At 41.6% G+C, this 10857-nt stretch overlaps 1 protein-coding gene across 1 annotated transcript; it reads left to right on the plus strand.

Annotated features, from left to right (window-relative positions):
• Window positions 1-283: 283 nt before the first annotated feature.
• LOC136508193 (nucleobase-ascorbate transporter 2-like) lies at window positions 284-4512 on the plus strand. Its single transcript, XM_066502821.1, has 14 exons — window positions 284-329; window positions 739-852; window positions 948-1045; window positions 1500-1676; window positions 1754-1854; window positions 2194-2269; window positions 2369-2613; window positions 2710-2806; window positions 2911-2997; window positions 3130-3188; window positions 3295-3386; window positions 3483-3560; window positions 3774-3934; window positions 4031-4512. The coding sequence occupies exons 1-14, from the start codon at window positions 320-322 to the stop codon at window positions 4241-4243; spliced, it is 1608 nt and encodes a 535-aa protein (XP_066358918.1). The 5' UTR covers window positions 284-319; the 3' UTR covers window positions 4244-4512.
• Window positions 4513-10857: the final 6345 nt, after the last annotated feature.

Below are 10857 nucleotides of genomic sequence, written 5' to 3' on the forward strand. Positions count from 1 at the left end.
GAGCAATGAGATGAAATGCATGCAAACAAGAAAAGAGTGCATGTACTGCTATACCTCTCTCTCTCTCTCTCTCTCACTGATTTTGAGAGCAAGAATTAGTTTCTGTTACTGCAGCCCCCAAGGCCTATAAATCCAACACCTTCCTGGCTTGCTTTGACACACTTGTGGATCTGAGAGCATTTTGTAGCATTCAGTAGCATTCTCAATGGGGAATTTTCCCTTGATGCTTTGCCTATTTCTCAAAGCATTTTGTAGTATCGTCAGCATGCTGGTTTGGTGAACATTGATATGCAGCTCTCTTGCGTGTTCGAGAATCGAGATGGTTTTTGGTGAGCATTTCCTGCTGTGATTTTGTTGGTTTTTGGGGTCTCGTGTAGGTGAATTCATCAGCATTGAGGGTTTATTGTTCTCTCTGGATAGTATACCCTGATTAAGTTCTTGATCATTCATTAACATGTTTTCGCAATTTCAGTTTCATGTTTGAGGAAGGTTAGGATTGTTTTGCAACCCTTCCGGATTGTTGTGCATCTGAAAGTTTGCATAGCTTTGTGGTAAAAGAATTGGTCTTTATTTTTTCTGAGGAATGAATTCCTCTGGCATCTGATGCTCTAGGGCCATAACTCACTAAAGCTTGCAACTTTACTGCTGTCCTACCTGACTAAACTTCCCTATGGAATAAATGCTGAAGCTGTTTTCTTTTCCTGCTTTGGTTGGTGTTGATCATCGTGGACATAGCAGAGGAGGTGTCTCCCATGGAGATGGCTAACATGAAGCCAGAGGAGATTACCCACCCTCCCATCATGGATCAGCTGGCTGGAATGGAGTACTGTGTAGACTCCAACCCATCCTGGGGTAAGTACTCAGGTGTCTAAGCTTGCATGATTCATTCACCTAGCTGTGTTATGTCTTTATGGCACTAAATCTCTGTAATCTGTTTGATGGCGCAGGAGGGTGTATTATGCTGGGTTTCCAGCATTTCATCCTTTGCTTGGGGACGGCAGTGATGATCCCCACCTTGCTGGTTCCCCTCATGGGAGGAAATGCCGTAAGAATCCTTTCATTGTTCAACTTTGTCACTGTGAATAGATGATGCGCTATCTGATTGTTTTGTGTCATATTGGTGTAATGGTATTTATCTCCAAACAGAATTTGAAAATTGAATGGTTAGATTGGATTCTAGTTTATCAATGTCATTTGAAAGCAGAAAGAGTTGTCTTTGAAATCGTCATGTCCAGTGTAAATGTGTAATAAGGGTTACTGGTATTGGTAGTGTTATTATTTTCATTTCACATGCACTTCAGTACATATATATCTGGTAGTACTTAGTGTTAGAGAACTGATAGCTTTTATGTTTAAAACTAATATATCTCCTGTTGTGTTCACACTAGTGTATGACTTGCATGTGTCCAGAATTCATCTTTTTCGATAATGACCTCTTTATGCACTGTTTTTCAGTGATAAAATATATCCTGAATGTTTGTCCGTTTGTTTGCTTCCAGCATGACAAGGCAATTGTGGTACAGACAGTGCTGTTTGTGACTGGCATAAATACACTGCTGCAAACTCTGTTTGGAACTCGCCTGCCTACGGTTATTGGTGGATCATATGCATTTGTAATCCCAGTCATATCAATAATCAGTGATCCCTGGCTGATGCAAATTGCTGATGACCACACGGTAAGCATGCAATGTTTACAGTTCTTCTAACTAATTAGTGTATTAGTATTCATCTCACATGTTTTCTCTTGTTGCAGAGGTTCAAAGTAGCCATGAGAGCCATACAGGGGGCCCAGATAATATCCTCCTGCATTCAGATAGTGCTTGGCTACAGCCAGTTGTGGGGGTTATGCTGCAGGTACAGACCAGTCATTCATTCAGTTGATGTGTCATGTGATCTAATGTTCAAATACTCGTCTGTCCCTGTCATATACTACTAATTCTATCGTCTTAGGGAAGTAGTCATTGTTCCTTTGTATGTGCAACTTTTGGCTTTATATTTGTTGATATTGGGGCTATTTGACCGATCAGTAGGTTATTCGCTGTTATTTATACTAGCACTGGGCCTTTGATGATCTACTTTGGGTTCTCAATTTGAGAAGTGGGCATCACTTTCAGGAAAAGTGATGGGATATGGCAGCAACCTTCGGACTGACGATAGGAATCTTAAAATGTTGTTTTGATATCACTGTTGCAGGTTCTTCAGCCCACTTGGGATGGTTCCAGTTGTTGCACTAGTAGGGATTGGCCTTTTTGAGAGAGGATTCCCAGTGGTAAAAGATCTTACTAGTACTATTTCTTTGCTGAGTCATCATGTTGTTAACACTGACAATTTGCTCTTATCCTTTCGAATAATATATTTGATGTCTCAGATAGCAACCTGCGCGGAAATCGGTCTTCCGATGCTCGTCCTGTTTGTTGCACTTTCACAATATCTGAAGCATGTACAAATGTGCCATTTCCCAATATTCGAGAGGTTCTCAGTGCTAATCTCCATAGCACTGGTTTGGTTATATGCCCAAATCCTCAATGTCAGTGGAGCATACAAGCATAGTCCGGTGCTCACTCAGCTCAACTGCCGAACTGACCGTGCCAATCTCATCACAACTGCACCATGGTCTGTAGACTGATGTCTCCTCCCACTGTTCTATATATTTTCATCTCATCATTTCACACTTATGGAATTTATATACTTGTTTGAACATTTTCTCAGGATTAGGCTTCCATACCCGCTGCAGTGGGGTCCGCCGACTTTCAGCGCAGACCATTCATTTGGTATGATGGCTGCTGTGGTGGTGTCCTTGATAGAGGTAATTAACAGAATAACACTCCATTGTCCATTGTACCATGTAATGTTCAGTTAGTTGACATCATGCTGATCTGATTTGTCTGAAAAATATTTTGAGCATTGCAGTCTACGGCAGCATTTCAGGCTGCTGCCCGTTTGGCAAGCGCGACGCCTCCACCGCCATTTGTTTTGAGCAGGGGCATTGGATGCCAGGTTAGTTAGTTCTTGCCATGTGCTAGCTAGGAAACAAAGACAAAAAATATTTAGCTGGAAATTCCTCCGTTGAGAAGAAGATTATTATTTATTTTCTCCTCTTTCTTGTGACGTAAATGTGTGAAAAATCAGGGAATCGGGCTGCTGTTCGACGGGTTATTTGGTACTGTGAGCGGCTCTACCGTCTCTGTGTGAGTGTTTCTGCTTCTTTGTCACGCCAAGTTTGCATGAACCAATTTTCCAGTGTCATGCCAATGCCATGCTCTTGTGTATATTACTTTACTTTGCCCAACTCAGGGAGAACGTCGGTCTCCTAGGATCAACAAGGATTGGCAGCAGAAGAGTAATCCAGATTTCTGCTATTTTCATGATCTTCTTCTCCATCCTAGGTAGAATATTATTTCCAGCAAAGTAAATAAAACGATACTGTACCAAGCTTTAATTTCTCTGTTGTTGAACACATGTTATGTTATATGATCTTTTAGGGCGATTCGGAGCATTGTTCGCTTCGATTCCATTCATACTGTTTGCTGCCATGTACTGCGTGTTGTTTGGCTATGTTGGTACGTACTTACTTTACTTGCAGATGTCAAAAGGAAATTTTTATGTCTCCATAGTTTGTTACTGCCTTTGCTACTTCCCCAGATTTCGGCTCTCCGAAAAAAAAGAACTGTTGCCTTACTTAATTGAGCGGCAGAGCTCCTACCTTTTATTTTAAAAAAAAAGATTTCAGCTCTCCAAAGTCCAAACCAACCCCTTTGTTTTGGTGTTGTCAGGTGCTGTGGGGCTCTCCTTTATGCAGTTCACAAACATGAACTCGACGCGCAACTTCTTCGTCCTCGGCATCTCACTCTACCTTGGCATCTCCATCCCGAACTACTTCCACCAGTTCACGACGAGCTATCGCCGTGAACCGGTGCACACTAGAGCTGGATGGGTATGTGATGACTGATCCTTCTCCCAGCTTAGCTGAAAACTTTGATCTCTGAAGTCTGAACTAGACCTTAATCGTTTTTGTGCATGCAACATGCAGTTCAACGACCTCATCAACACCGTCTTCTCGTCGCCGGCCACCGTCGGGTTCATCGTCTCGATGGTGCTGGACAACACCCTGCAGGCGAGGAACAGAGACAGGGACCGTGGGATGCCATGGTGGGCGAGGTTCCGGACGTTCCGCGGCGACAGCCGGACTGTGGAGTTCTACAATCTGCCGTTCAGTCTTAACCGCTTCTTCCCGGCTTCGTGAGTCAACAGTAGTCTTAACTATGGTTTGGCTTCCATAGATATTAGAGAAGAAGAGGAGTTAGGACTAGTGGAGGCAGAAGAAGGCATTGTACTCCCTCCAATTTATATTATAAGACGTTTTGGCTTTTCTAGATACATTGCTTTCGGATCTGTCGTCGGAATGGAGAGCCTACATGATAAGAAACTGCTGTCGTATCTGTTGGGATGTTCCTTCATTCAAGCTGGGGTGGTTATGCTTGTACATACTTCGTTTGGTTGTCGGAAATGAGCAATGAGAATCCATTATATATTTCGGGTTCACTTTCTTGCTCTTGCGTAATTTTTTTAGCATTCGGTTATGAATTATGAAAGCATTTAAAAAACACTGTTTACATGAAGAGAGAGCCGCATTTTTTAGTATTCAACACTCAAGCAATAATCCTTTTTTTTTGACGGAAATGGTCTAAGTATTACTTTGTTATATATAATGAGGTGGGCTCATTTAGCAGCTCAATGTCATATTGTCATGGAACTAAAAAGTCATGTGCTCATGTACCAATTTTAATATGGGTAGAACATTCATGTATCACTGGCTGCGGTTGCTAAATGTGTTATTACTGTTTTGGTGACTAGTGAAATGCACTCCCTAGCGTATTTAGTGGGGGGTTTGGTTTGAGAAAAAGTGGTAAGATCCGCTTATTTTTTCATCCGGAACAGTGCTTTTCTCTCACAAATTCCTCCAGCATTCCTCCAAACCATCCAAATTCCTCCAGCATTCAGACAAGCGAACAGGCCAGCATTAGTTCATTATTCTTATTTGGTGCAATCACTCCACTGCTTATTATACTTGTACTAATTATTAGCTTGTGAGAATGAGGTAATCATGAATTAACTTATTCCATTATGCAAATCAAACAGAAAAGTGAGAAATGGGAAGATGACGAACAACATCATTCCTCAAACCAAACGTCCTATAAAAGTTTGAACAATGATTTTATTTTATTTATTTACAATGTACATTGAAACAATATAGAATTCTACAATGCTCTTAAAAGTAGTTGATACAGCAAACTTAATCGCGTGTTCTTTACATTGGAGTAATTAAATAAATCTTATAAGATCTGAAGCAAAAAAAAAGAGTAGATCTTAGAAGTTCAAACTTTTTTATTGTAATTTTTAAACAATTTCTCGTGAATATTACTAGCCTTGTGAAAAATATGCTGCGTCAGCTGATGAAGTGTAAGGGCAAAAACAAAAAGGGGAGGGGGGGGGGGGGAGGGGGGACTAAAACATCCGACATGCAGGAATCGAACCAGGGGACATAAGGATTCATCTGCACCAGCTATATTCCTCCACTCTACCAACTGAGCTAAGGTCGGTTTAAGAAAAATGCTACTCGGCTTTATAATATACTTAGGACATCTTTGTTTATGAAAAACACTCCTCCGCTCTACAATGCTCTACTGAGAATACAAGTTTTCATGAACTTAGATCATGGAGCTCCTTCTTTCCTCGTATCGTTGCTACGCTAGTTGTTTCTGAATTAAACTACTACCATGTAAAATGCTGCCAACAATTATTTTATTGGTCAAACTTTGTAGGTACCTCACACGTAAATTTATACTCCCTCCGGTTTCCTAAAGGATGTCGTTTTGAACAGCAACACGGTCTCTAAAAGACAACTTTGACCGTTACTTTTTGCTATAAAATATTTATAAAATATAGTCAATATATACTTTTATGGAACTATATTTCGACATAAATCTACTTACATCACTTTCATATTTTTAAATTCAACCCAAAATAGTTTATTTGTAGTTAAAGTTTAAAATGTTTGACTTAAGACAACCTCAAAACAAACATCCTTTAAGAAATTGGAGGGAGGAGGTGTCATGTGAACTAGCCACACTACCGGAGACCGGCTCTTTGCGGAGTGCCAAGTGGATTGCCGAGTGTTTTTTTTCGGGTACTCGGCAAAGAGTTTCTTTACCGAGTGCGGAAAAAAACACTCGGCAAAAAAAAACACTCGGCAAAGAAGCTCTTTGCCGAGTATTTTTTTGACACTCGGCAAACAAGCTTCTTTGCCGAGTGTTTTTTTTACACTCGGCAAAGAAGCTCTTTGCTGAGTGTTTTTTTTGACACTCGGCAAAGAAGCTTCTTTGCCGAGTGTTTTTTTTTTTACACTCGGCAAAGAAGCTCTTTGCCGAGTGTTTTTTGACACTAGGCAAAGAAAATTTCAAAGCACATTTTGAAGCAGTAAATTAATTCAAATGAAAAAGTTTTCAACTACAAAGTTGTATAACTCATCATGATGTACAATGTTTGTTTTGGTCTTTTCTTCATATGACAAAGTGAAAGTAAATTTGTTCACAAATCTAACATATCTCTCTTGTAGTTTATGAAACTACAAGAGAGATATATAAGATTTGTGAACAATGTTAGAACGACCATGTCAGATGAATAGATGACCAAACAACCAAAATAAACTTTGTAGATCTCGAAAAGTTATGAAACTTTGTAATTGGCAACTTTTTAATTTGAAATCATCTTGTCATGCAAAACTGTGTTTGAATTTCAAAATTTTAAAATTCGAACTTTTCAAACGACCTCGGATGGAAAAACAACCAAAATAAACTCTATAGATCTCGAAAAGTTATGAAACATTGTAGTTGGCAACTTTTTGATTTGAAATCATCTTGTCATGCAAAACTGCGTTTGAATTTCAAATTTTTGAAATTCAAATTTTGTAAACGACATCGGATGGAAAAACTTCCTAAACCAAAAGTGTAGATCTCAAAAAATTATGAAACTTTGTAGTTTACAACTTTTTTATTGAAATTCGTTTAGGGCCTTAAACAAGCAATTTACACTCGGTTTAGTATAATATGTGGGGAACCAAAACGGAATCTAGACATAGGTGGCAGTGTGGTTCTGTGGTTAGAGGAGAGGTCGCCGGTTCGAATCCCGCCGGCCTCGTAGCCACAAATTTTATGCGAAAAATGCCGGAGATGGGCCAGACAGATGGGCCAGGCGCTGACCGGTGGGGGCCTCCACCGATTAAAAAAATTCTTATTTTTTCGGGTTTTTTTTGTTCCAACTTTGCCGAGTGTCAGGCACTCGACAAAGGATTTGCCGAGTGCCCGACAAAAGACACTCGGCAAAGACGCCTTTGCCGGCCCATTTTTTGCCGAGTGCAGCACTCGGCAAAGCCTTTGCCGAATGCAAATTGGGCTTTGCCGAGTGCCCCTGGACTCGGCAAAGCCACTGAGTCCGGTAGTACCAGTTGATAGGCATATCCACTGGCTTATAGCCTATTGGTGGATCTAGAAATAAATGTTAGGAGGGGCTCATTCAACTTTCATCTCTAGCCTCTCCTTTCAAGTTTTCACAAGTTGTTGTTTTACCTCTAGTCTCATGCAATGGTGGGAGGGATATTCTTCGAGTCTCATCTCACCCGGTGCACGTAAAATTATGATAAATTGTTGGAGTAAGAGTCTATTGGAGACACGAAAGATATAATCCCTCCATAATGGTAATTTAAGACGTTTTGGACAAGGTTTGGGTCAAATGTTGGGAATATAAATTATGAATAACTTTTAAGTTGTTGAGTTGGAAATATGAAAATCGTGAAAAGTACTTTCATAAAAAATATACATATATCACTTTCTAATAAATATTTTATAAAAATAAGAAGTTAGAGTTATGCTTTAGAGGTCATGTCACTGTCCAAAACGACTTCGATTACCAGTACTGAGGGCAAAGAGAATGTTAGTTGAATGGCTCTGTAAATAAAATTCCCATAAAGATACAGAGATCGAAAATAGAGTCAACTTGTTAGCTCATATGAACTTCTAAAAATATAAAAATAAAATATACTAACATGCTAGTATAACATGTAAGCATAGACACATGAATCATAGAAAAGTATTTGAGTTAAGCTCTCCATGAAGAGCTAACATTATCATGGCAAAATATTCGGTGCAAAACCACATGTTCATTCAATCGTGAAACCCCAATGAAAAACATAATCAAAAGTTTTCAAATTTTTGAAACTGTGCACATCCGTTGTGCATTTATCGATAAATATTACCACAAAATTTGAGGTTTAAATAAAAATTCAAACAAAAATAACAAATTTGAAGTGCATATGCATTAGAAGACAAATTCCTAAAATTTTTGTCTTCTAGTGCATATGCATCTCAAATTTTTTATTTTTGTAAGAATTTTTCTTGATAAAGTTTGAATATCAAATTTTGTGGTAGTGTTCGCACTACTACATGATTGATTAACCGCGACGACGGCCAGAGGCCTCCGTGGCGGACTCCATTTTTAGCCTGTCACGGTAAATCGATCGATTAACGGAGGCGGGCATTTTCTTATTTGTCAAGACGGGCACTTTTGCCCGCCTTGGAAAATCAATTTTTCGAGGCGGGCACCATAAAATGCTCGCCATGATTAACCGTGGCGGACATTTTAAGGTGCCCGCATCGGAAAATCGATTTTCTAAGGCGGGCACGGAAAAAGGCCCGCCTCCTAAAAAAACAGGCCCAGCTCCCGGCCCATCTCAGCCCGTACACGCTCCTCGTATATATATACATCGCTAGGGTTTCCTTCACTCACAGCCCACCGCCGCTCGGCGCGTCCTCTCCCTCACCCCCGACGCCGCTCCCTCTCCCTCACCTCTCTCCCTCTCCCTCACCAGATCTGGCGGCCTCACTCCGTCGCCATCTCCTACCTCCGGCGGCAACGCCCCATCTCCTCCTTCCTACCTTTGGTGGCGGCGCCCAATCTCCCTCCTACCTCAGGCGCGGACGGAGGCGCTCCCGGCAGCGCAGGCGTCGGCGGCCCTCCGGCATCTCCTCCCTCCGGCAGATCCTGGCGGCTCAGTTGCGGGCGGTGCCTGGCGCAGACCGCCTCTCCCCATGGCGGCGGCGGCGACGTGGATCTCGGTGGTGGATCTCCCCACGGCGGCAACGGCCCCCTCCTCCCTGCGCACGACGGTGGCCGTGGTGGTGAGCGGCGCATGCCCGTGCTGTAGGTACAAATCCCTCTCTCCATCGCCCTCACTCTTTCCTCTCTTCCTTCTTCATCTTCTCTCTCTTTCTCCTAGGGCTGAAGATCCGGCGGCGTGGAGGTGCATGTCGATCCGGCATGGAGGAGGTCGGCCGTGGCCAGATCTGGCGAGGAAGAGGTCGGGTACGCCTAGATCCGGCGACGGCGGCAGCGCTGCAGCCCTGGATGGGCTCAGCGGGCCCATGGATGGGCTCAGCGGGCCTGTCCAGGGTTTTCTTTTCTTTTTTTTTTGTTTTTTTTTTTGAAATTATTAACCGCGGCGGGCACATCTAAGGCGTCTGCCGCATTAAATCATTAACCGCGGTGGACAAAGTGGTCCGCCGTGGGAAGGCCATGATTTACCGTGACCTCTTCGCGGTGGCGGACGGCTTTGCCCGCCGTGGTAAACCAAAAACGTCCGCCGCGGAAGTGTTTTTCTGTAGTAATTCATCAATAGATGCACTATTTATGTGCGTAGTTTCAATTTTTTTGTGAAAGCTTCTAATTATGTTTTTTCAATGGGGTTTACGATTGCACCGAAGATGTAGTTTGCATCGACTATTTTGCCACTTATCATTCTCTCTCCTTACTTGATAAAATATTCTATAAGCTACCACTGTTGGTCTGTTGCATCTGTCTTAGAGTTGAGTTGAGACATGCTAGTTATGCTCAGTGCTGTTGTTTTTCCTTTTCAATATCCTTCCTCCATCCCAAAATACTTCAACTTACAAATTTTATCTTAACACATAGTTGACCTTCTCACTTCCTAATACAACTTTCTCCCCTCCCAATACATCTTTTTATTTTTCCAATTCATTTCTATTTCTCTCTCTCTCTCTCTCTCTCTCTCTCTCTCTCTCTCTCTCTCTCTCTCTCTCTCTCACCATATCTTTTACTCATTCTAAATTCTTGGGTCAGTCTTAGTAGTGAGTTTCATAGTGTTGTTACCATGATTGACACATTGATTTTTATGCTCATCAAATGTTCTTCATACCAGGAGAAATAACAACATCGAGAGCATGACAATGGAACCAGAGGATCTAATGTTTCAGCTATTACAAGAAATTACAGATGATTTCTCTGAGGAGAGACGAATTGGTGCAGGATCATATGGAGATGTTTACAAGGTCAGACTTGAGCATGCATGGTCTTTTTACAAACTGTGGTGCATTGCTTCAGAACAATATACCTATACGACATGATGTTAGTGTTACTGCAAATGCAAAGTAGGCAACCAGCTGACATAAAAACTTATTGCTGTGTGCCCAGCTGCCCGAGGCCCCAAGCCATATTCTGATGTGGTTATAAGTTGTAGTTAGAAAAGGTCAATTTGCGTTATTGGGTACTAACGGAACATCTTTAACAGGGAGTGACTAAAAATGGGGAGGATGTTGCTGTGAAGATGCTTAAAGAAATTCTACAACTTGATGATCAGCAGTTCACAAACGAGTTTCGTAACCTCAAGATGGTTAAGCATCAGAATATTGTGCAGATTCTTGGCTACTGCTATGAAACAAAGAAAACACCTACAAAGTATAATGGAAAGACGGTGCTCGCTGAAAAGACATACAGAGCCCTCTGCTT

Source organism: Miscanthus floridulus, chromosome 15 (genome assembly GCF_019320115.1).
Source record: "Miscanthus floridulus cultivar M001 chromosome 15, ASM1932011v1, whole genome shotgun sequence".
In the NCBI taxonomy this organism is placed as follows: Eukaryota; Viridiplantae; Streptophyta; class Magnoliopsida; order Poales; family Poaceae; genus Miscanthus; species Miscanthus floridulus.